The 27,411-nt window shown below is 34.7% G+C and overlaps 1 protein-coding gene across 5 annotated transcripts in view; it reads left to right on the top strand.

Moving 5' to 3' along the window:
- Positions 1–27,411, top strand: part of CRPPA (CDP-L-ribitol pyrophosphorylase A) — a 126,032-nt gene that overhangs the window by 52,585 nt on the left and 46,036 nt on the right. For 4 of the 5 annotated variants that reach the window (XM_034069503.1, XM_031052585.2, XM_031052586.2 and 1 more), the window contains exons 6-9: positions 5,328–5,425; positions 8,668–8,757; positions 9,502–9,594; positions 13,971–14,099. In XM_034069503.1, coding sequence (XP_033925394.1) covers positions 5,328–5,425; positions 8,668–8,757; positions 9,502–9,594; positions 13,971–14,099 — 410 coding nt within the window. The remainder of the gene's footprint in view (positions 1–5,327; positions 5,426–8,667; positions 8,758–9,501; positions 9,595–13,970; positions 14,100–27,411) is intronic. The other variant, XM_031052587.2, reaches the window with a different exon arrangement.

The raw sequence follows: 27,411 nt of genomic DNA, 5'->3' as shown, positions 1-27,411 counted from the left end.
AAATACAGTTAATCATACGATTATAATTATGAGGCTGTTCCTGAGTCAGCTGTATTGCAAATGCAATTCTATGTAAGTAACAAGTGTTTCATAGAAGCGTATAGAGGTACTGCTGGCCTAATGAGACATAATAACGGACAACCTTCAGCTTGCTAAACTTGACTCAGGTGGAAGTAGGAAAAAACATGCATGCATCCATACATTTTTATACTTTAGATATTTATATATATATCACACATATTCAAGGCAATACAAAGAAATGCTTCACCAGCATGAATAAACTAATGACTTATCTTTAGAGATTGTTTTCTTAAAACATCTTATTAATTTGCTTACTTCCTCAAATCTGTTTTACAATTGCACTATGAAAGTGTGAGTCCTAACACCATTTGTTTAATAAACAGTAAATTTAATGCTTTTCTTTTAGTTAAGCAGGTATGAACTTGTCGAGTTTGCAGACAAAGTGGCGCATGCCCATTTCTACCTGTCTTGAAGTAAGAAAACATCCTCGTACAATAAGGGTGACTCATCTAGAAATGTAGTTAAGATCAGGCTAATACAAAACATTCTAAAAAAATTCCATTAGGACTACTGCCCTCGGGGTAGGTATCTTTGAACTCTAGTTCCAGCATGTAAACTTTAAATGGTGCTGCTCAGTAGAAGACTGCAACTCAGAGTCTTTCTTTCTTGCTCCTTTTTCTTTTCTTAAGGGCCCTTCCTCTGCAATGACCTTTTCACAAGAGAGTGCACTTGCCCTCACATTTGCTAAATAAGTGTTTACTGATGTAGTTACAATTATGTTTTGCAAGAAAAATGTAATGCCTTCAAACTGTTTATGATTGTTGGGAGCTATGTACTGTGTTTTGTTTTATATGAAGAACCCACATGACTTTTCCTGAAAAAAAGCAACAAATTGACATAAGCCTTGTTCATTGAAGGACAAATATCTTATTGGAGGTATCCTGCATTTTCATGGGCACACATATTAACCAATGTCTGCTCTCTGCTGTGAGGCAAGGAAACAGACTGGCTGCTAGGGATGTACTCCTCAGAATAGTTACTGTCAGGTGAAACCCTCTGTGTTGTCTTCTACCACAAAATCTTCCTTCCTTTTGTGTATACTAATATTGGCAGGGGCAGCATCAAGTTTGGCTTTTGGGTTTTGTGGTTACAGAAGAATGGTAAACAAAAAATTGTTAGATATTTTTGGTTACCTGTGTTATACAAATAACAATTTCAACTTACTTCTCTTGAACATAAATTAACTAGGTGCTTGACAGTAGTTATTTAATTTTTCTTGTGTTTACAGTTGTAGAAACATCTCTCTTATGAAATACTAAAAATGCCAGAGAGAAGCGTAGTGAATTTCTAGACCATTGCTATGTAGAAAGTGAAAATGGAATTCTGATAAATTAATCTACTATTTTGGATTCACTGCAGACTTCCAAAGTATTTTGATGAATTGGATGTGCTTCCAAAAGAGTAGGAATTGTATTGACAGACCACGAATGGCATGGTATGAGTACATGTTTACAAAAACAAGTGTATGTATATATGTATATGTGCAATTAAGAGAAAAAAATGTCTGTAGGCTAAATACTGCTTTCCATTCAGATGCATTTTCTTTCATATGGTATTAATTCCCTATGATATGATATTTATGATCTTTATTCAAACAAAGTATTGTTTTAATTGCTGATGTTTGTGGCCTGCTTTTCAGGGTAAACTTTTTAAGTTACTTGTTGCATTATACTTAATATGTTATCTAACTAAAATAGCTCATAAGCACGCATACATTTTAATATATAATTTGGGTGAGATTCTAGGATAAAGATGGTAACATTTATTACTGGATAATAACATGATATAAAGCTTTCAGGATATCAAAGGAGGGCACAGAAAAATGGAAAATAAAATTTTCTGCTGGAGAGAGAGGGAGGTTTAATTGAACAAATTCTGAAATCCTGTCAGATTTATCTTTAATAAAACAAATTTCCTGATGAAGAGCTTAAATGTATAACCTAATAGAATCTGGCAATGTAAAGTTTTAACTGTTTTCAATTTGTGCAGAAAATATGCTCTGAGTGGATGTTAAATGTGATGCAGTATGGGGAGGCTTTATAATCTGGTAAAGCTGGAATGAAGCTGAGAGTAAATGGGAGACATGTATTGGGAAGAGGAGGTTTCCAGGGAAATAAGTTTAAACTAAAAAGAGGAAGAGGAAGCCAAAGCAAGACGGAGATTTTGATTGGTAATGTAATAGTGAGGAGATAAAAAAGGGTTGGGCAGATGAAAAGGAAGGTAAGGTGTGAATGCAGGGAAGAAAAGAACAGTGGTTCATGGTGGAAGGCTAAGAGGTAATAGGCAAAAACTGAACCAAGGGGAGTTCCAACACAATAAAACAGAAAACTTTTTCACCATGAGGACAGTCAAGGAGTGAACAGGTTGCCTGGAGAGGTTGTACCTTCTCAAAGGTATTCAAGGGGCTAAGCATCCAGGCCTGATCTCATGCATGATCCTGCTTTAAGCAGGCCTTTGGACTATAGACCTCCTGAAGTCACTTCCAGCCTGAATTATCCAGCAGTTTGAAGAAAACCAAAATTCTGTTAGTTGAGTATTAAAATTCTTTGTGGCATGGTTGAAACATGGCTTTCCAGAATGACTGTTTTGTTCACTCAAACAGACTTCTGAAGACCAGGAATGAAATACTGCATGCAGTTAGCTTTACTGGCAGTCAGCAGAACTCATGAACTCCATGGGATTTGAGCCAGCACTCCAGCTGCTTTCACTGGGTTCAGTGTGATTACACTGAGTGACAGAGAGCTCCATCAGCTTACTGGAGGTGGGACACAGGCAGTCTAAGGGAGGAAGGCTTTACTCAGCCTTCCATCCCACAATACAGCAAAGGTGCAGACTGCCTAAATTAACACATACATCTTTTTGAAACAGTTGGGGTTAAAAATGAAATTAAGTTTTAATCTTCAACTAGAACAAAACTGTTGTTTTGCTGTGATGATTTTATAAAAAAATTATTTCCTAGACTTCCTTTATTAATTTTTCTCGATTGTTTAGAAGCATGTAGCATCTCTTCAATGTGTGTATGATCATTATTTTTTTCATACTTTATTAGTAGACTTCCCGTATAAATTTACGTTCCTCCTTCAGATTAAGAATACATTTTTTCACACTTTGTTCAGATTTTCTTTCTTCTTTATTAAAGTCAACCTGCAAATCTTAGTTGCTTTTTCAGTAGTCATCTCTCTCATTTACATTATGGGAAACTAGAGGTTTAAGGGGTCTGGGGGGAGCAGTGAGCTGGGATTTTATAGTTGCAGTCTTTGAGCAGCCTCTTTGAGCAGCAGACACTTGCTGTTGATAACTGACTTGTTTTTAAAAAGAACTGTCTGAGCATAAGTTATTGTGCCTTTTTGGATTCCACAGCCTTCTTCCACATGTGGATTTTTGTAATAGCTCCATTCTGAACTTCTTCATTAAATTAATTAGTTCAATAGAATCTGAGTTCTTGAAATCTGATATGCCAGACTGGTTTATTATGTACATCTATTTTGTATGTGCAGTGTAGCTGCATTCCGTGTACAGTACTAAATTCAAGTGGCTCTTGCTCTGATTTCAATCTACCCACCACTTTCTTTCTGCTGATAAGAAATGAATTCAGTATGGTTTCCCAGTGACCCATTTTTTAGACTGTAAAGTTATTCTGTATTAAGTAGGAGTCAATTTTGACGCACATTCAGTGTATATTTTTGCCCAGTGAATCTATGGGAAGATAATTTCTCCCACAGTTGTGGTATCCTGTGATTTCCAGCCCTGGCCATGCATTTTTTCAATTCTCACTTTCATCTGGTTGTGCTGATACACACACAGATGTTTATTGTTCTCTCTCTTTCTTCGCCCCTCCCCATTCTTGCTAACTTAATACAAAGCCAGTTGCTACCATTAGTTCATTGTCACATTATAAATATTAAACATAGTAAGTGCCTGTGATTCACAAAATTCTTGCAACAGTCTTTTGGGATCCTCAGTGGTTATTTCACTTTTCCTGCTCAGAAAAATGGTTTTAAAATCACAAGTCACTTTCCAATAATGTTTACTCTGTAGCAGCTTTAAAATTAATTTTCAGGTCCCTATGTCTGTTTATAAAGAAGCCTTTACAAAATAGAATGTGAGATATTTACTTAAGTAATGCATCTCATTGAACTTATTCTGTGGTATGCAATTAGAAAACAAAACTTTCTACATGCAACAAATATGTATCTTTATATTTGAATTTGCTTGAAGAGACAGGCCATATTTTTATGATTTTTTTTCATGTTTCACAACTAATTTGTTTTGTGGTGGTGATTTGTATATTTCTGTCTCTGAAGGTTCATTGATGTCTGCTTTAAACATAATTAGACTTTACATTTATGAAATCTATAGTGGCGCATGGAATGGCTACCTGAAAGACACTGGAAAACTTATGTTTTGCTCTGCATATTATTTCAACATCTAAATGATCAGTTCCTGAATTAGAAGTGAGAGTTCCAGGCTTGAATTAGTTTTACTTGTTTGCTTAAAGAAAGTGGTCAATGAATCCTGAAACTATAGTCAATGACAAGAGGAAATACTTATTTTCTGAAATATTTGCTTTATTGAGGAGATCAGGCAATAACTTGAAACTGTTGTTCTTGTGATCAACAAAATACTGTATTTCCCCCCCACTAGTAAAAGATTTAAGAAGTTGCCTGTGCCAAGATCTTTGTCATTGACTCTCAGCTTCTTTGGTATTAAGATGAACAGTTGTATCAGCTGTCTTCCGGAGCAGTATCTTCAATGCCTTTTTTTTTTTTCTATTATGTAGTATATATTGCTAGGAAGAGGATTTATGCTCCTCTCCTGGCTTTTTTTTTTGCCTTTTTTCAATATTGCTGACACTGCATTTAGTGATTTATCGAAGTGAGGAGTGGTATGAAGTTTCCAGAAAGTTTTCTTGGTTGTCATCTAGCGTCAGTAATGTGGACCTGAGCAAACACCTTTTCATAGAATTCCCTTATTCAAATAGGCTTTAGGGTCAGGCCTTATGTAATGTTTTCACATTGTACAGAGTAATATAAAATATAATACGAATTTTGCATTTGAGAAGTCTGTTACATAAATTATGTAGTTACATTAACTGTGCCTTGAAATAAGGTGTCTTAAATTTACAGCTGTTGAAAAGATTCTGTCAAGAGACAGCAGTATATGCATTGAAGACTATATTTAGCAGATTAATAATTTTGGTTTACTTATCTTTGCCTGAAATACTAAGGTTTTTTTCTTGATCACAGGCAACCTATCACAACAAGTTTGTATTATTACCAATGTGAAGGAAGATGTGGCACAAGTAAATTTTCTCCTTCATGAATCTCTGAAAAGCCGGATAAAAGTAAGTACAATTCTATGGTTCTAAACTGTATGATTACTTTAATGCTTCTGGTTGTCACAACTCATAAGAAATAATCTAAATAACGGAAATACAGAAACTGAGACCCCCTGTTACTGTAGTATTTATTAAAAGGGATTAACACCAGGTGTGGAAACTACCAAGAAAGAAGCATCTTCTGCCCAATTATGCTGTAGAGGGGGATCTTACAGATCCTCTTAAAATTTATATATTAGATTAGAGGAGAAATTGGATCCAGGCACCAGAGAGGCCATTTTCTTTAGATTTTATGAATTCAGTAAGCCCAAATTGTTTCAAATATGCTACAGAGGAAATACTTTTGGTACTTTGAAGTCTGAATTAAAGTCTGAACCAATTAAGGAGTATGTTGTATTATTGCAGAGCTACAAATGCAAAGGCAAATTAATCAACCTTTTTGCAGAAAAGAAGGGGTACATTTTACACATACTGAATGCTCATTGAAGCCTTTGCTGTAGGATATTGATGGAATTTTCTACTGGCATTTAACTATCTTTTCTCTTTTCATTATTCCTACTAATACAACTGTCACATATTTTCATTTTGCCAAAGGTGATTAACATTTGGTAATTGCTAAATATTGACTGATCTTGGGGTGGTTATTAATTACATCTTATGTGATGATATCACATCTTTCTATTACCCAGAGAAACAGCTGGGGAAAAGCTGTTCAAAAATACAGGTTTCCTGATTTGCATAATATCACTTCTATAAATGGTTTTATTCATACCTGTTGACACAAACATTGTGTGCTTAATTAATAGCATGATGTTCTCCTGTAGCAAACTGTATTGCTATTTTATGTCTAGAAATGTTGTTTGACATTGTACGTACAGGTTTTGTTTGGAAAAAATTGTATTTAGTATGAAAAATCATGCTTTATATCTATTAAATATCTACATTTAAAAGTGCAAAATGCTAGCAGAGTTGAGTAAGATCTTTTCTTGTCTGAATAGCTCTATAATGGAGCAGAAGTATGTGTCTGTTTTGCTAAAACCAAATCCATTGCTATTTTTCCTTTTTTCTCTCCATTTAAACTATTGTGTAGTTACTAGGCGTCACTTACCCATGCTAGGAAAAAAAAAGTACTTATTTAAGTGTTGTTTTACCTGTATCTATTTATTAGTTTTGCATATAAACACTTTAATCAAACCATGAGAAACACTTCCAAGTTGGGAAGTCTAAGAATGCACTTTTCAGAGTGCGAATTGGAGGGTAATTGATCTTAGTAAGACTCTAATTGGGAATCATTCAGTCAAGTACATATTATCTGGAATTTAAACTTACTACTGTCAAGTTTAGGTTAGATATAAGGAAGAAGTTCTTTACTTTGAGGGTGGTGAGACACTTGAATGGGTTGCCCAAGGAAGTTGTGAATGCTCCATCCCTGGCAGTGTTCAAGGCCAGGTTCAACAGAGCCTTGGGTGACATGGTTTAGTGTGAGGTCTCCCTGCCCATGGCAGGGGGGTTGGAACTAGATGATCTTAAGGTCCTTTCCAACCCTAACTATTCTATGATTCTATAATATTTTAACATTTTAGTTTTCTGTAGGATACTAACATGCAAAATAGAGTAAGAATTAATGTGAGTTATCTGATGATGTGTTCAAGTATCTAGTTAAGCAGCTGTGGTTACTTAACCAAGAGAGAAATCTGTTTTAATTTTTGCTGGATAGTATGGCTGTAAAACAAAGGCTCGGTGTACTGCTTTATCATATTCTACAAATTTAATCAAAACTTTGATAAACTAATTCAGTTTTTTAAATGTTCAGGAATACTTAAGCATCATGTATTGTAATATCTCAAAAAAACCCTCCAGAACAATGTAGGCCTTCTGTCTTGAGTAATGTTCCATTTACCTTCTGAAAAGTCTGGCATGATGTATGCTTCTAATCGTTTGAGTATGTGCAACATTGTAAAGGTACTGCAGATTTCTGATTTTAGTTCTGAGGAAGTTCAAACCAGGAGAACCCTCAAGTATTGCATTTTTTAAAGTTATATAATTAATTCTTGCCTTCTGTGATTTTTTTTTTAATCTCTTTAAGCTATTAGATGCCAACCATTTGGGGCTGTGTTACCCAGTTTTCAGCTGAAAATATTTCTGAAGTCTTTAGTGCATAGGTATCAACCTTTGGGTTTCAAACCTCATTCTTTTGCAAACAAGTTAGCTCCCCAAGTACTAATAATATAAACAAATACAGCTTTAGATAACAGTGCAAAGCCTTTTCAAATGTTGTATTTGGTACTTCTGTTGGAATGTGGGTTAAGTGACATTTTGAGGAAACACAGAAGTGTAGTGCTTCTGTTGTTTGCTGCAATATATAATGTCTTCTGGGCAGAAATAATGCTCATTTGAGCAGTGGAACTGTGAGGTTTTCTGGTTTAATAGAAGCAACATTAAGATTTTTTTTTTCCCTAATTTTCAAGTTTTTCTTACTGGCTTCAAAGTGTTATCTTCTCTTAGGAAACAATTTCTACCTCTACTGCCTGATTTGCTGTTTAACTTGAGGCAATCCTGAAGCTGATAACATAGTAGAACCTACTTTTTATTTTAATTCGGATAAGATAATTTCTTAGCTGGTGTTATAGTTACAGATTGAAAAATAAGGATGTCTGTGATTAAGACAGTATTTTGAAGTATTAATTGAGGCAATAGTTTTCAGGAGAAATTCTAAATGAGTCTTGTTTTATGCAGAATCCTAGAATAGGTCATTTCCAACCCTAACTATTCTGTGATTCTATAATAATACTTGTGCACTTGGTTTTTCATAGGTATTTCTTAACTTCTCTTGGTTTTAGTTGCATGGAGAAAAAAAAAATATGTATTTGAATATTATATTTTCTTAGTACTAGAGGTCTAGAATCATTTGATCATCTTGATCCTATGAACAGTGTTTTCAGCTCTGGGAACAGTTGAACTTCCTAACCCATGCATTGGTGCTTGTGTCTGATATTTCCTGGGCTGTTACTGGAATGGCTCCATCAGCAGTATCCTTCAGTAAAAACTTGCAGAAAACTCCACAGGGTGCTGGACTCCATGCCTCACTGCTGAGTCACGTAAAAATCTGAGCAATTTTAATTCTCATAGTAGAAATAATATTTGCCAGTTTTAAATCATTTGAATGAACAAACTTTGCCCTAATGGTGGGTGCTTTATCAGATATTTGAGGCTGAAATTTGTGACATAGCAATTTTTTCTTTAATTAGGTTGAAGCTGTATCAGTAACTCTAAGCAAAAATGATGGCCAGCTACAAGATATCTTTTCAGGACAGTGCTACAATTTTGTTTGTATAAGTGTAAGTTTTAAGGATGCATGCTTTTAATTTTCCACATAAACTTATTATTAATGGTAAGTAATAATTACTTATTTGAATAGTTGGTTGTTATTTCTGTCCTTCTGGTGTATCCATTCCAATACTTGGTGTTTTTCATGGGCACTAAATCATACGTTTGAGGTAGACCATTACCTTTGAGATACTGGTCCATACTTTCTCGCCTTGTTCTGCACTTTTGTCAGTATGCTGTTAACCCAGCCATGAATTCTAGAACAAGAGGAATGCAACTGAAATGAGTTTAAAATTTGCTTTCATATATATTGTATTGAAGTGAATGATCTCAAGAAGAGGCGTGTCATATGTGTAGTCATCCAACTGTGGATTGTCACCATGGGCTAAATTAGTGTTTCCCATTTTGGACACATGCATGCCATACAAATCTGTGTTTGGGTTCATGTATGGGAACAGGAAAGTTTTAGGTGAACAATAGCTGAGACCAGTGAGGACCCATAAGCTTGTTACATATATATTTATTGAGGGCAGAATTAGTAATCTTTTTTTTATTACTATTATTTTTTAAAATTTTCCTAACAACTGTAGCTTTACCAGACACAAGTGTTACAAATACATTAAAACTGACCAAACAAAAATTCCTAAACCAAAAAGTAATATATCTTTTTTTGGTATATAATAGATCTTTGAATTCAGTCTTTATTAAATCATCGTTTGGTATTTCAGTAATTCTAAACATTTACTTTCATTTAGGATAAAAAGTATGCAGTTGAAGAAACCCAGAAACTAGTGGATATGTTGGAAAAATCGAATACTCCTCTTTTATATCCAGTTGTCCTTATATCGGTGGGTAACTCTTGTAAGTTACTGTAGAAAGCATCTAATGAAATATTTTTAAGTGTTCGACTAGCTTTAAACTGCTGCTAGCTCTGGATAAAATTGTAAATTTGAACTGTAACTTGGATTGTAAAGAGCCTAGTTTGCACTTCAGCAGATGTGCTGCATGCTGTCAGGAAATAAAGCAGCACTAGCAAATGACAATTTATTAGTTATGTATTTTTGTAAAAAACTCCTTGTGGCTAGTCATATTGAACTGCTAACTCCTGCTTTGCTGTCATGCTCCATCTCTGCTGGGATGCTGCAAATGATGCAAAAAAAGTTGAAACAGAATTAGGTGGCTTTAGGTTTTTTTGTGCTGTGTGGTTTATTCAGAGTTTTAAAATTATTGTTGCTTTTCTACTCCAAGTGGTAAAAGATAACTTTGAATTACTTTGCAATATAACTTTAATGCATACTTTACTTATTGCGATGTTGTAAGACTGAAAAATCTACACTGGTATGTGGCAAAAGTTTTAAATTGTATTGTTGGCTGAAAGTCTCACTATTTTAATATTGCAGCCAGAATAATTTAACAGTTCATGTGGATGACAGCTGAAGGTGTACATGACTTTATTTTACTCACACTGTTAAAAAGGAGAAAATATGAGTCAGTTTGAAAGTCTTCATGCAGAGTAAGCATATCCAGTTAGTTCTGTCATGTTTTCTGGCCTAATAGGTTGGGATCAGAAGTATTGGATGGAATGAGTGTCATTATGCCATATGTCACATGTCACAAAGAGTGTGCCTCTGAACTACATTTATTATATCCTCCACAATAACACAATATGTTATGATTTTAAGTATATACTTCCATAGCTGTAGAAAACAGAGTAAATATTTATAATACATGGGCCATGGATAGCTTCTGAAGTGCATGGTCTAGTGATCTGGAAGTAAAACGAAGCATTTACTTGCCAATTTTGGGCTTAATCTGAAATGTAGGTGATGAAATTTCATTAATGAGCTAACAAATGAGGTATGAAGATCAATTACAAATAAAAAAAGTTATATCCTTACCTGTTGTATGCTGTTGGAGTGAGCTACTGATTCTATCAGTGTTGATATTTAGTACTTTATTTCTAGACCATCTTTTTTTCTTGACCCTATTTCTGAGGAAGTTCATGGTAGAGCTTTAATTTTACTGAATTTTCAAAGATAAATTATTTTGCCCTTTGATAATCAAGAGCAATGACCCCTGTCCAGTTCTGTTGCCCATATACAAGGATGGGCAGAATGCTCTTTTCTGGACCGAGAATGTTTTCATTTGCTCTTTATCAAGAATATAAAAAGACATTTCTGTGTTAAATTTTGGGGGTGTGCAGTTAAAGTTGGAATTACTGATCAAATAGGTAATGCTTATTTTGTGCCCGATTCATAGCTCATCTCTACTCTGGACTTTAAGTGCGTTTTTAGTGTGACACATAGACACATTGTTTTAATAATTACAATTATTCTGGACTTAATATTTCCTGAGAAACAGATATGAATTCAAGTAATGTTTACATAAACTCACCAGGAAGTTCCTAAGAGTTTGCCCCTCAGATACTAGATCTCAAAATCATTATAGAATCCAGCACCATTTTCAGTGAAAGTGAACTTGCTTGAACAGCCTGCAGCATGCACAAATTATTTAGGTGGACACCTTTTAAAATGGTCTCAGGATAAAAATAATACATTTAATCCCTTTACTGTACTCCATATCCATCAGTTGTTCATGACAACTACCTGAAATTCCTGGAAACTAGACGGTGGGAGAAAATGTCATAACTAGGTCAAAGCACTTGCTAACATTTAAAACACAGTTACACATATATTTGTTAAAGGTATCTTCAAATAATGGAGTACCCTAACTGTAAAAAGGCATCTTATGCTACACTTTCAAATTTTATGGAGTTACCACACTATCTTTTAGAAATAACAAGAAGGAAAAAATAGGAGGATTGGAAAGTATGTTTTAAATGACTAAAGAACTAACTAAACAAAGCATTGTCTCGTCTCATATTAATCCCTGGGAACTAAGTCCTTTAAACTTCTGATGCCTAAAACTCATTACAGATGTTATGGCTGGGGGATAGAAACTTCCTTCTGCAGTCTTTAATTAAATTCAGTGTTGGGTGTCCTCTTCACTAGGGCTTATGAGTGGGATTCTCCTCAGCTTTATTCTTTGCTCTATACTTCATTTAATATAAAACCTGAATACATTGGTAATGAAAAGCCCCATAAGACACTTTCTTTTGATGTAAAAAGGCATATTAATATTTCTCAGGCAAATGAGACTCAGAATTTTAAGCAACATGATGATACTATAATGCACAGGTTTTAAGTACTAGTTGTACAGGAAACATTATTCATTTTTACTCTGAGAAGTAAAACTATTCCTGGTAGTGAAGAACTGAAAGGATAAATGTGAAGAGCAGCTATCTGCTTCCACTCTAACCTCATGATCTGAACAGTCTAATGTAGACTTCCTCATAATTGGAGAGTTCTTGTATATTCTTTGGTTTCAGGATTTGTAACTTTTTGGTAGCAATCTGATACTTAAGAGAATCAGTTTTATTTTTCCATCAAATATGCAGCTTTAGTTGTAAAAATGACAGGTGTTACTATTGTGTTTAACCAGCCTGGGGAGAATTGTTCCTGTGAAAGGCTGGGCTGACACTATATGTAATGACTTCTGACCATATTCCCACCTATAAATTGCTGCAAATATCAGTCTTTCCTTTTTACTGGTGCCTGACTGGAATTTTTTGTGGCATCTGTATGCTGCAGCAGCAGTTGGACTATTGTATCTGGACATAGCAGAAAAGGGAAGATTAATGTTACAAGAGAAATAGGAAGCACAGAGATATAATTCATGCAATTACTTGTCAGCATCAAACAAGTATCCTTTCCAACTCTAACAAGAAGAATCATATTCTTAAACTGACATTACTTTTCTGAGTAATACATGTTCACATTTGTAGATTTTCTTCTGTTATTACTTAGGCATAGAAAGAAAAGAATGCTAGTACTTCAGCTCTGTAGTTGCCATTATTTGCATTTCACTACAAAATTAAGTTTGAGTAAAATATCTTTCTAAAGCTATGGAACAGGTTAATGGCAAATAGGTGTTAGGTCGTGTTCTCTCAGAATAATAGGCCTTAAAATTTCTTGTAATTAGCTGTAAATGAACATTACTTAGCATTGATTTGGGTAAAAGAAAAAATAGTGTGTAAAAATGAGCTCTGCCTGCATAGTAGAACACAATAGCTTTGCTCCTGGTGAATGTGCACTTAGACAGTAAACATCTTTTTAAAAGTGTTGTCAGGGAAAATGAGTATTATCTGACAGGATAAATTGAATATAATGTACAAAAGGAACTTGAAATACTTTTCCCAAGCACAGCTCTCTGGAGCTTTCTCTGTACTCCTGCCTGTCTGTAGTACTTACAGATATCGGTAGAATCAGTCTTCCAGAAAAATATTTTTCTTTTAAGGGGAAAGGTATTTCAGCTGTTAGTAGATGCTGAAACTTCATATGTCCAAATCATCCTGCATAATTTTGATTTCTACAGTTAATAGAAACTTCACCAATTAAACTGTTTAAACTGAGGAACACATAAGCCTTGCAAAAGGGTTGAGCTAGTTGATACCTTCCTTGAGCCAGCTGATACCAGTTCAGATCCTCTAAAACCCACTGTTTGTGCAGCATCCCTGCTGGATACAAGACCTGCCTTCCCCTGCCCAAGAGCTCAGGAACCTCCAATGCAGATACATTCTTTGCAGCTTCTTAAATTAGTCAACAGAAAGCAAAACTATTCTTTTGAATAGTTTCTGCTTTTAAACTTGCAGTGTTATCTTGGAATTAATCCAATTTAGGCAACTAATATGCTATACTGGAAAAGTAGTAAATTCAAAATAAATCTTTAAAGAATGGAGTTCTGTTTTGAAACCTTGAAGGTGCTTAAGAAAAACACCTCTATTTCTACAGCATCATGATAGTAATGAAAAAAAAGGGAGGAAAAAACCTTGAAAGTTAGATTAGAGCTTAAAAAAGAATGTTTGGTTTTTGATTTAATTAAATATTCTTAATATGCAATTAGAACATTCTGTTCTGATGTGTTCTGGCTTATTGGTTCACTGTGCTTAGAAAAGAAATAATTTTCATGTCACTAAATATGTAATTAATGGAATTCAGTGGTAATAGAAGCTAACTAAGGCAAACCTTTGTTAGCCTGTATTTTTAAGTGTGTTTAACACATTAAAATGAGATACAAAAAACTGGCTGTCTTAAATAGTGCACTATGGAAAATGCAGGTTTATTTTTTTAATTTTTTTTTTAATTCTTTATTTCTCCCTCTCAAGGTGCACTTGGATGTTTCAGAAAATACTTCTTGCAGTATTGGTATGGAAGAACTAACTAGGATCAAGAAATTTGCAAGGGAAGTGAAAAAGAAAAATATTTTGCTTTATGGAATCCTTTTTCAATATAAGGTATGTAATTTTTTCTACATGAAAATAGTCCTTTCTGATTTATATGATTAATGATAGGATCTTCATTTAAAACAAAATCAAAGTGAAATAAATAAGACATGAAAAAAAGATTTTTTTTTTAAGATTCTTGCCTATTCTTGTTATAGCAAAAACACAAGCATTTTGATTAGAGAGGAATAAATGGTAAACATTTTTTGAAGCACACAAAAACTTTCTGTCCCTTTTTCTGTTTGCTCTTCTACTTTGAAACTTGCTTCTTGCAGCATTAAAAAGTAAAAAATTAAAGAATAGTAAAAGAACATTTAATCAGTGGTTCTGCAGAATTCTACGTTACTCATCAAAACAGTGTTTGGTATTCAGGTGGCAGAAAGTGCATGGCATGTAGGTGTTGAAACAGTGTCCATCTCTGCAATAGCAGCAGATTGCCTCAGCTGGAGGCAATTAGTGGTGGTTAGCACTCTACCATCGTTTGTACTGACACTTATTTAGTTAAACCATTTTGCTTGGGAATCATGTTCTGCCAAAATAAAAAAGGGGCTGCCTTTTCCTCCAGTGCAGGTACAGTCTTTGCAGCTTCTTAACGTAGTCAACAGGAAGGGAGAAGTTCAATATTCAATGTAAATTTTAATAAAAAGGAATAAATGTAATCTGGACTGGATTTTTTCAGGATTTTTTTTTTTTAGGCTTTTGGGTTTATATCTAAATGATTTTAAATGGTTGTAGTTATATGCCTTCTTCTGGTATACCAAAGACTTGATTTTTCCCTCCAAATTCTGTGGCTTTATTAAGATCAATGTCTATCAATACCTATCAGTTTATGCTTTTGCAGACTTATGATGCCAACAGAATACAGATAATGCTATTGTGTGACATTAGTTTACCTCTTGTTTGTATGACATACAAGGGCATACAATTGTTTTCAACCTTCTTTCTGGTACTATCAAACTCCATTTTTTTTCCAGAGTGAATTCTGGTTTCCTTGGTAAAAATAATTTGAATTATTATTGAAACATAGTTCTAAGAGGCACATTATAATGGTAACATTGCAAAGATTGCTTTAGTGTAACTGTAGTTTCTTCTTTTTAAACTTAATTGGGTGTGTATATGATTTTTTATGCAAATGGGTCAAATATACGTACGTGGAAAACAACAGCTAGTAAAGCTGACTGGAAAATAAGGAAAAACTTTTATAATCTTCAGTGGATTTTTGTGACTATGGCAACCAAACATCTTATCAATGACAAGCATGTGTAACAGCAGTATGGGATCTGAATGAAATTCTTGATCGTTGGAGGCAAGAGAGTTGTAGCAGAATGCTGCTTCTATTTTTTGAAAATAAAAAGCTATAATGATTATGTAACATCACTGCAGGCACTTTTGTTAGCGTGGAAGAAGAGTCAAACACTTCACAAAGTATATTACTAGCTACGTTGTCTTAAAGTGGCTTTAAAACGTCTTGCTTACAAAGATGGGAATATAGTCCTGAGTTCCTGCTTATCAGTGTTTTGATAGATGGTTAACAAGTAGGTTATACAGATCATGTATATATATGTATATACGTGATATATGTATCACGTTTTCTTTTGGCTATAGACCTGCAAAGAACATAATTGTTTCTAGACCTATGGAGAGATCTATGGAAAGACTTGACATATCAATCTAGAAATTATAAAACCCAAACTTTATTGCTTGTCTGGAGAAAAGGAGGGTGGGCACTATGAACAAAAGCAATTCATTAAGAAAAAGAATCTTCCAGAAGTTTTGGTTGTTTATTTTTTGTGGGGTTTTTTCCTTTTTTTTTGTTGTTTTGCTTTGTGTTTTTTTAATTTTGTGTGGTTTTTTGTTTGTTTTGGTTTTGTTTTTTAAATTCCAAAGCATGATTTCGGTTACCTAGGTATTTTTCTTTTAGGGCAACCTATTAGCCAACAGGTGAATCCGTAGGTGAATTACATGCTTGAGGATAGAAAGGTGAATACAGACATGATGGGGGGTCCATAGGAAGTGGAAACACAGAAAGCACCTGCTGTGTAATGCAGGATACTCAGCCCATTGTCACAATAACGTCTGTCAGTATACATTTTCCAGAGGTCCCTGAAAGCTATAGTTTATTTCAGGAAAAGAGTGATGACAGATTACTTTACGGAGCTTCCCACTAGCTGACAGGTTTATATCATCACTACCAGACATGTACAGTTGATATATACAACCAGGGATAAAATGTAAGGAATGAGGAATTCATTGAGACAACTGATCATGGCAATACTGAGGTGAAGTTATTTTACATTTAGAAGGGTTATATGTTGAAGTGAGTATGATGATATGTTGCTATAAAAGAATATGGAGGCACTCTTTTAAGATTCTGCATTAGAAATGTGAATTTGTTGAAATAAATATTGTTGGAAATACATAATTGGTTTTTAGCTTTGGAAGTGGAAGTGAAATGTTTTTGGAATCTAGGAGTACATTTTTGACAGTATTGGAGGAAATGTGAAGCCTGAAGAAAAAGTATGTCTCTTCATTATAATTTCTTAAATGCAGTGTTTATTTGGTATAGAAAAAAGGTATCAAGTATTTCTATGAATATTTGATACTCCAAGAAGCTAATCAGGAAAATGAAAGGAAAAGGTGTTAATGTGCTTTATAAATCACCTGCTTTGTACCTCCCATTTGCTCAAAATTTGTACCTGTTCACGACTTGTACACAGATAATTATTTTGCTTATAAACATCATGCATTGAATGCAAATTACTGATATTGATTGAAAGGTTGGATCCACTTCATAATAGCTCTAGTTTGCATCCTAAAAGTATTGTTGGTTTAAATATCACTCATGAAAATATTTTTAAAGAGAGTTCTTTCTTAAAACAGTTCCTACATTTCTACAATTGTTAGAAATGGTTTATGTGTTCAAAACACAGAGAGGAAAGAGTATTTGGTAAATTCCAGAGTCTGATCTTTTAGAGTTAGCTTTTAAGGGGGTTTCAGATGAGTTGAAGGAAACAAGTGATAAGCAAAGTGAATTAAAAATAGGGAGAAAAAAAGCAAAGTTATTCTTAAATAAATGAAGTTTTACTTAAAAGGGGTGTTAAGAATTGTGAAGAAACCAAGGAATACAAAAGGTAATGTCAAGACATTGTATCCATGCAGGGCTGGAAAGATATTAATCTTAAAAGCACTGGTTTATGTAATTCAAAATACAAGATTCGGGAGGGAACCTCAGCTGCATGTGGTAGTTATTGATCTGTGTTCTGAGCAATAGAATAATACTGAGCATGGGCCTTAGCCTCACAAACACACATGCATTGCTGCCTTTAAGCATATGGTAGGTAGTTTTATGGGTTTATACTTGAATATGACATTAATGCTTTCTAAAAAATGCTATTTTCTCTGTTTGATGCTATTCTCCCTTTTAAAATAATGTCTTATCACTGAATTACAAAAAATAGTCAATACACTTAGAAAATACAAGCAACATTTCTGCATATTCAGAAGCTTGTAAAGGTTGCAATAATAAAAACTTGGTCTAGAAATTTCAGTAATAAATTTATTGCATTTCACAGAGAATAAAAAGGAACAGTTCTCGTCCAAAATAAAGCATACATGGGTAGACATAGGAAGCCACAGAAAGCTTAAAATATTAAGTAATACTAATATATCTTGGTTATAGAACTTTATTAATTTTAAATAATCCTACTTCAGAAAGGCACTGACAGAATCTAGAGTCAGAACAGTAAGTATATGCGAAGGCTTGGGGTGAGGTGGCTCCAAATACTTTTGCCTCTGAAATTATTTGATTTAGGTAAAGGAACTATTCACTGACAGCCAGAAAAATCACAGTCCATAGTCTAAAAAGAGACAAATGGCGTGATAGAATAATTATGAAGCTGCTTAAAACTAGGAGGAAACTAACTGTGGGTGATTTCTAATGCAAACATACTGGGCATTTATTGTACTCTTTAGGACTATGAATACAGTAGGCCCATCTACAGTATGCTTGAATGCTCAAGAAACAAGAGTGCTAAATGTATTTTCTGTCTGACTTGTTAGACCAAAAAGGTAAATGTTTACAGCTTTCTTTTACATCAAAGATCCTTTAAAAATAGTATTAAGTGCAGACATTAAGGCAGTGGTTCTCAAAACAGGGATCACAGCCCTGAATGAGATCATCCAAGTGGCAAAGTAGAAAGTATTTTGGCAACCAGTAGTAGAGATAAGGAGCTTGAAGGGCAAATGAGGTAAAATCACAAACTAAAAGTTTTGTAATTGTTGAAAATAAATGAGTCATACTCTCCATGACCTCTGCACGCTTCTCAGTTAATCTAATAATCAACATAGAATTGGTCAAATGACTGTGATCTGATTAAAATGAGTGGGATGCTGCCTGGAGACCTCTCTCTCCTCAAGATGACACTTTTTTAATTTCAGCTGCAATAACATAATAGACTGTAATGGATCTGGAAACCTACATCTATTCATAGAAGTCCTTAATGCCAAATAATTACTGTCTAATATTTTCAAGAGCCAGAAACTGAACTTTTGAGTATCATGATTCTGCAGACTATTCACTCTTTCATCAAGGAAAATTGGGTAAATGAGTGATGAGCCAGTGATGTTGCTTGCACAGTGTGTGACAGAGTGGGAAGCCACATCCAGTTTGAAACTTTCTACATGAGTAACCTCAGAGAAATCAGTTTATTAATACAGAGGACTACTGGTCATTCAGTAAAACCAGAGACTGATATTTATGAAGACTGGACACTGTTTAATCCTTACTTATGGCTACCATTTGTGATTAGTCATGCATACTTTGCAATAGTTAGAACTGACATGATGAAAAAGGTTTATAGGCACTAACTTCTAAAATAAAACTACAAGTAACTCTATGCAATTTTCAGTGAATAAAAGATACAGAACTGTGGGTTCTATTAACTTGATACTCAAGAATTCAAACAAAACTATCCCACTCCTTTGGAAATGGCTGACACAAATATAGTGAGATCTCTCATAAAGGACAAGAATGGGCCATATCGCCTTTTAATGCCCCCCAAAAGATGGCAGCATAATTCATGGAACTAAAAGTTTATAGGTGTTATTTTGCATATATCAGTTTTTACATCTTCAGTAATTTCAGCAATATTTATCTTCATGTTTGAAATTTGCAGTTGGGTGAATATTATTTGAAGCAGATTCATTTGCTTTGATGAAAAAGATTGTGCATTCACAGAGAAGACTCAGTATGTTCTGTCACTATGGTATTTTCACACACATGAACAATTGGAGATAATTTTGCGGCCCTCCTTGATAGTTTTGTCTTTCATTTTGTTTAGAAATGTCCAACAGCTTGTGGCTTATTCAAACATTTTACTGTGTGAATGTGTGGAAGTTTTAACAGGCTTTATTCAAGAAGTGTATGATCACAAACGTTGGTCCATCTGGTTGATTTGATCATCAGAATTTTTTTGTCTGTCAGACTTGATGACATGAAATCACATTTACAGAAACTTCTGAAAACAGCCATTTTTAAATGTAGATTTAGTCATACTGTTGAGAACAATTGCCTGTTAGCACAACATATTTCTATAATTTTTACATGTTAATATCCAAATTGTTGGAGGTTCTCTTAAGATTTCTGTCAGTGAAATATTTATATTGCTTAACTACAGAAAATCAGTTCTAAATAGTGTTTGAAAGACAGAAAGCTGAGTAGTTCCAAAGAAACACTTTTATATGTGAATATTTTTTTCCGCTATTTAATATGTAGAGAAATAATAAACTGATTAGGTGGCTTTTTATTTTGAACTGAAAACTGTTTGATCAAACCAGCCTTCTGCATCTATTTTGTACCATTCAAAACATGTCAAGAAGTTACAACAGGTCACATCTCTGAAACATTAGTCAATTAAAAAAATACATTAATTCCGAGTTAAACAAAATGTTGGTTAAACTTTAGGCTTTGAGTCAGGAAAGATCATAAATATTTGAGTGTTAAATTATTTAACACAAAGCTTGGAAATCTCACTTTTGCTTGAAATACTTTAGCGTGTACCATTGCACAGCTGTGTGCCCATACTGCCTCTGATTTTAGTAGGTATACTGAGGCCTGATACTGAATTATTTGGGTCAACACATGATTGTTCTTATTTTTTTTCAGGGTTTTAGTGTGTCTACCTTGAATGCATACATATGTGCTCTTATTTGCTTATTTTCTCTCTCTTTCTACCTGTTATTCTCTCTCACTTGCTTTACCTTGTTTCCCCTCAAGTCCTCTTCCTCCCCAAGCCAAAACAAGAAATAAATTAGTGGGTTTATTACAACTGTGCAGTTGTACTAAAGGTACTCAAATGAAGTGTTTCCACAAAGTAACTTTGCAACGTAGTTCCAAATTCCCAGTCAGAGGGAGATGAGCTTTTTAGAAAAATAATTGGTAACCTTTGGGATTTTCATTAAATAACTGTAAAGGTTTGTACCAGAGAAAGGTCAGAAAGTTGCTTAATTTGTCTCTGCTATTACAGCTTCTAGGAGTTTATCAAGCTGTACAGAAAATGGTGAGATTAATGTTTTATGTCTTTTATACATGACCTTTTTAAACTTATTTCAGCTATTGAACTTATAATTGGAGAAATCGGAGTTCTCCCACCACCTTGTCAGACAAAATTTTTAAGGCATGTAGACTTATCTTAAAAGTCATGTCTTTATAAAATGGTCTTTAAACTTCCTTGCTTTTATAGCCCAGTTCAACCACTCTGCAGATGTTAGTCAATGAAAGTTGCCAGTTGTTTGCTTTGTGGATATTTTAATTGTATAAAATATATTACTATAAAATAACTTAATAGTATGAAGTGAAATTTTGGGGAACAAGTGGATTAAAGGTGAAATGCTGAGCTCTAGAGGAGAGGAAAATATGTAATATACAATACAGCAAAAACAGAAGTTTGTGTGTATTAAGTATGCTAGATACTTCAGTGTGATAAGAAACACTGAATTGGAACCACTTGCAAAAACAAATACAATGAGCATCAAATCAGAGTTTCATCTTCAAATCTGTTAGTATCAGTTATTCTGCCTTTTTTTTTCTGTCTTATGAAAGCTTTGATGTTGACCTGCTATCTCTTAGTGGAAACAAACATTTAGGATGAAAGGATTTTGACACAAGATTTTGTTTGCAAACAAACTGCTTTTAACTTCTTTTTTTTCCATTGCTAGTTTGCCTGACAGAAACCTGTGAAGTCCATTCTATCTGTTTATGGACAGTTGCACTTCAGAATTGTTAGTGCTGCAATTCTTGACTTAAAGCGGTGCTTGCACTCTTTTACTGTTCAACTCTTTTGCTGGGCATCAAAAATTAGTCTTCTTGCCTTGCTTACATGCTTGTCCCTCAGAAGTGTCATTTAGCAGGTAACCGAAATACTCACATATAGTACAGAGTGTATCTGGGTTTTTTCCAGCTTAGCTGTTGAATACATAAAACAACAATAAGAAAGAAGCTTACTAAAATTGTTGTGTGTGCTTAAGAGGTGTTTTGAAAATGTTACCAGCTTTCTGTTCTGTTGTTAGTGTCCTAATTATCTTTTGGATTTTGGATGTACTTTTTTAGTGAAAAAATATAACTGAAATCTTTCAGATAACTTTTTCCAGTTTCAGTGCAAAGTTTAGTTTCATAGCTGAAGTATTAAACACCTCTGAAACAGGGGTTTATAGACTCAGTGCTAGTTTGGCTGGTAATATAAGTGTTGATTAGTATTTTACTGTTGGGTCATATTCTCTGAAAGATGTTTTCTACTACCATATAGGTTTTGTATTAATCATACAGGAAAGCTATGTAACAAACTGTTCAGGGTTTCTACTGGCAAAGATCGGTACTTTCTGCTCCATTAATTTACTTGCATCCAATGTTAAAGACACCAGTTGTGCATTTTTAGGACATTTTCATCACTGTCTCACCAGGAAAACCTACAGAGTTCTTCAGCCAGTAAAACAGGGAGATATCCCCACTGTTAGTAACTGAAACTATTCTATGGCTTGTGCTGCAGTCCTCAAGGAATGGCAGCTCCTAAAATTTGTACAGCAGAGGTAGTGACCATCAAATCTATATTTGGAGTATTAATTTGCATTTGCACCCTCTCCTGGTGTTTACAAACAGAAGTGAAGTAATCCAGCCTCAGGCTGTCTTTTGGGGATTTCTTTACAAGGGTTGGAAGCAGTACTTGAGGTTTCTGTATGCATTTGAGATACTAAACCCCAAATACTATTTGTTGCTTATATCAGGTTGTTCATGTGAAAGTCATCCATTATGCAACACACATGGTGCTGGAGTATATAAAAATGTGATATTGCATTTCATGTCAAAACCCCCATGATATTAAGAACAAAAAATGCCATTTATTCCTCAATCAGAGCACAGCCATCAGGTCCTAGTGAACTTTTAAAAATTGTTTGGGAAGATCAAAATAAAACATAACAGGCATTTTGGATTGAAAATATCAGAAAATCAGAAACTTTTAATTTATTAAAAACAAAGTGTGTTTTCTCATAATAACTGAAACACTAAGAAACTATAAACTTGCTTTTGCTACTATAGATATTTCGCACTGTGTATTCTCATTGTGTTCAAATGAGACTGCTTCTCTTTTTGATTCTGGGGTTTAAGAAATGTGAATTAATCTAGCCCCCATTTACTTTCTTTTTGTTATACTAGACTGCAACAAGATTTTTCATTGAATAAAAGATGATCCTTACCTTTGCTATTCACGCTTTATTATTTCTGCAGCTATTTAAGAATGCTTTTTTTAATACAACTAAAACCAGTTATATAACCTTTGTTACATTCAAAACTGCAGTTAAAAATTGCTAAAGCTATAGCATTAACAAGACAGAACTGGAAGAGAGTGTCTGACAAAGAATTCAAGCTCTCCCATCCTCCCTTTGTATAATACCCTGTCTGTCCTAGCTCCTTCGTGCACTTGAACACTTTTGAGATTTATACAACTATATCATCTACCTGTCTTACCTGGAAGTGTCTGCCTTGATGCATCCCAGGTTTGCATTTCTTTTTTGGGGTGGGCTTTATTATGCTACAATGTATTACCATCAAAGATGGCCATAACAGATCAGATCAGAAGTTTTTCTGGACCATTTTCTTGTGTCCAAGAGTATCTGTAAGGAAATGCTGAGGAGAGAATCAGATCAGGGCAAGCATATATGACACTCCCGTTCTCTCCCTATATTCAGTTATTGTTGTTTCCTGAGCCAGAGCTGTTTGCTATGGAAGTACTGGCCCTAATGGATTTCTGTTATATGCTCTTGTCTAGACCTCTGAGGTCCATGTAAACTTTCATTATCAACTGCATCCCCTAACAAAAAACTACATAGACTAGAAAACAAAGGGATGGTTCTTCACAAATCAGTGTCCTAATCACAGGGTCTTGCTTCTGAGCAGTAATGGTCTGCTGAGATCCCATCATTTAAAATGTGAAATACATATGCATTATTTTACATTCATTTGTATTAAATTTCATGTTCCATTTTATTGCCTAGTTACTCAGTTTATAAAGGTCTTTTTGTATTTCAGTCAGCCCTACCCTAATGAACTTCATATCATAACCAAAGTCATATTATTGCTTGCTCATTTTTCCGGTTCGTTTATGAATGTGTTGAACAACACATATCCTATAGCAGATCCCACCTGAATTATGCAGGTCCTACTCTTGAGAACTGACAATTTACTTCTACACCCTCCATTCTGTCTTTTGAGCAAGTATTTATCTATGTCAGGACTTCTGTCTTGTATCATGGCACCTTATTTTTCTTAAAAACCTTTGGCAAAGAATTTTGTTGAATTTACTGGGCTTTCTAAAACTTTCAGTCAACTGTCACCCATTCCTTCAAGGAAATCCAGTGAGACTGCAAAAAAGAAATAGCCGTTGACACTGCCATCATCTTTCACTTCCTGTCTGCTATTACTATCCACTATTTAATTTTTTGTTAAATTGCCTGATAAACGTGTATGGCATTTTCTTCTGTAGTCTTTGTGTCTTGCTAGATTTTTCTTGTTTTAAATTGGCAATTACTACTATCCAGTCTATCCATGCCTGCTAAGGCAATTTTTAAACTAGAGTTTGTGCACCACTGTTAGGAACTGAGCTTCAGAACTGTTGGGTGAATGCCATATAGTCCTGAGGATTTGTTAAATTCCTTTCTTTAATTTCTTCTATACTGCTTCTACATAGTAGCTGCAATTTTACAGGTTATTTGCCTGTTAACAAAGAGGGATCCAGCATATGAATTTCCCCACACTAATTAAAAGAATTAATTTAGTTTCCCTGCATTCACTGTACACATTTTTCATCCATTGGCCCTACAGACTCTCTGGCAGCATCCACTGGCTTTACACTTTCAATATGGTCATCCTGGAAAGCTTCCATATTTCCTGCAAGGATTTTACCTTAGGTGCTCATTTACCTTCTTTTTAACAAGTTTCCTCAATTTTTTGTTATGTAGTTTTCATTTCTGTCCTTTTGTCATTTTATATTGTGTGTATAATCCAGTCTCTTCCTTAGCTTTGATTCATTCTGTATGCTAAATACAAAATAGAATACAACACATAATTTCTAAATGTGTTAGTTCGATTTTCCTAGTACCTCATCCCCACCCATTCATCTGTGATCTGTTCTTTGTCTCAGTCTGTGATGATGCCCTCTTTTTTTTTGGCTTTTGATTGTGGATCTTTCAGAAGCAGGATCTTGACTGTTCTTATAGCTGTACTACCTGATTCTTATTGCAAGACTTCATATATTTTGACCGGTTTCTTTTCTGTTTACTGGAACAGGAAACCAATCCTTTCGTTTGTTTCTCCTCTATTATCTTCTTCCTTTTTCTGCTTGTCTTTATTGTCCTGTATTTCTGTGGAACGTTCTGCCCTATTGAGGCCTGTCACCCTGGATTTGTTATTCAGCAGATGTTTGTGAATTTTGTCTTGTCTAGACAGGCCTTTCTCTTTCTTCATTTGCAACCTCATGGCATAGCTGAATCTCCCATTCTGAGATTACTAGCACAGCATATTTTGTTGCATACTGACCACCTTTCAGCTTCAATATGTGTTTCTTGTTCCTATGTGAGTATTGTTTTAATTTCCTGTGTATCTCTTGTCTTTATAGAGAAATGATGAGGGAACGTTCGTATGCAAGCTCTTCTGATGTCTATGAAGAGCACCTAGCGTGCTCTCTTGCCTCTGTCAGCCATGGTTTCTCATCTAGCCGTTTGCCTCACATTACCTATTCAATTACTGCATTCAGAGGTGAAAGTATTCTTTTGCTCCTTCAGCACTGCTTACCCATATTCACATTAAGCAGTTCACAGACCTTACTGCAAGGTCTTGAGCATCTAATCACACCAACCACCAAGCAAGAGACAGGCAAATTTTCTTACAGACAATAAATGTGTTATCCTTACTAAGGTAAGGCCAGAACAATCTCTAAGTACATTCCGCTTGTTGCTTCTGGTTGCTGAGAGCTATTTACTTTTTAGCATTTAAAGATAACAGTAGCAAATCTTGTGGCAACTTTATCTTGCTAGTGTTAAGTCTCAAAATATTTCTGTTGGCTTTCATCTAAATATGTTTTGGAACATCTTGGTATGCAGATATCTTCGTATTTTGATACTGTAAGATGTGTAGTGTTTGAAGTTGAATTTAACTCTGCTGTGAAAAGTCTCTGAAGACATGGAAAAGCATGACTGTAAGATTAACAGAGGTAGAATGTGGTATTTTTGTATTTTATGAAAAAGTACTGTAATTCAGAGAGACATGTAGATCATAGGAAACTGCTACTGGGCAGTTATTTTCATCTGAATTTTGTTGTGAAGTGTCTTCTGAAAGTTATTTTCCCATCGTATGCTAGGATTAAAATGGTGACAGGAAAATGTCACCCTTATAGAATTTCCAGCATTTGTAGTCTGAGCTAATTATATTTGATTTTAAAGCATTCTTTGAGCTGTTGTTTTCCTAAGCTAATTTTTATTCATCCTCCTAAGTAATATTGTAACTAGATACCAAGCCTTACAGTGTCATTTCCCACTAGCTCAGAAAGTCATACTTTCTATTGAGAGGCAGAGCGCATTATTTCACAGTGTGCTTAAATAAATCCGCTTGATTTATAACTGGTTTGATCTCTGAAGTTTCTACCAAGCAGAATCTTTTCAAAAATTGGGTTGTTTACATTTGAGTCAACCTGTGTGGTACTGGCAGTGGCACAAATGCTCATTTTTTGGCAGAGCCTCTGCCTTCAGCTTTTTCCCTGACTCAGTTTTTTAATTCTCATGTAGAAATGTGCTCAAGTATCTCTCACTTGTGTATTTAATTCCAGTGTTCCATGCTTCAATCTGTCAGGCTAGGTGTTGAATTTTTGAAGGCAACATTTTCAGCAAAACATCTGAGAGACAATGTCTCCTTCTCTACTTAGTATTTCTACTTAATAATCTCTACTTAAATGACAGCAGTAAAATGAAGTACGCTTTGTAACAAAGACTAGAAGCAAACTCAGTCCTTGAGCTGTGGAATTTTACAAACTGCTCCCTATTCTGTCAGATCTTTCATTATCCAAAATAAGGTAAAATGCTTTCAGAGCTTTCCTTTGACCAGATCAGATACCAGTTCCATAGTTAAGCTTTTGATTTGTGTCCTCAAAGTGTGCTCTGTGCCTGCAGTGAGCAAGCACAAAGATTAGGATGTGGAATTATGGCAGTACTATCACTATGAGCTCATGGAGCTTATGAACTAATACTGTTGGAGTTGTCAAAAAGGACAGCATGTGCCTTTTTCTCTGAAGCTGAAAGCAACCTTCCTTCCCTTTCTGATTCTGCTGGTGGAGGAAGAGAGGAAGTTAGTTCCTTCTGTAAAAGGTAAACTACTTCTTTCAAGGACCACCCTGTCTGGATCAGGGTGAAGATCCATTTCTTGTCCTGGCTCCTCGCAGTGTGCACCTATTCCTTGTTCTGTAGATAAGAAAGTTAATTTTGAACATGTTCCCGCCTCCTCTGCTAGATGTGTATGTTATACAGTGACATAACTTTTGGAGGTTTATGTCCCTTTATGTGAAATGTGGGATAACTGAGCAAAACATGATACAGTTACCCAGAGCAGAGATGAAGCATCCTGAACTCTGTTTCTAAAAGTAGTGGCAGGTTGCTCCAGGTGCTTTCATTAGACAAGAATGTTACTGTTATTTTACTTTCTGACAAATATTTAACATGCTGGAAAGATTACAGCCTAAAATAATTACATTTCTGCAAAGAGACTGAAATATTGAAGTTCAAATAA

Source organism: Melopsittacus undulatus, chromosome 1 (genome assembly GCF_012275295.1).
Source record: "Melopsittacus undulatus isolate bMelUnd1 chromosome 1, bMelUnd1.mat.Z, whole genome shotgun sequence".
NCBI lineage: Eukaryota > Metazoa > Chordata > Aves > Psittaciformes > Psittaculidae > Melopsittacus > Melopsittacus undulatus.
Note: the sequence above shows the minus strand (reverse complement) of the source record. Positions and strands in the feature narration are given on the sequence as shown.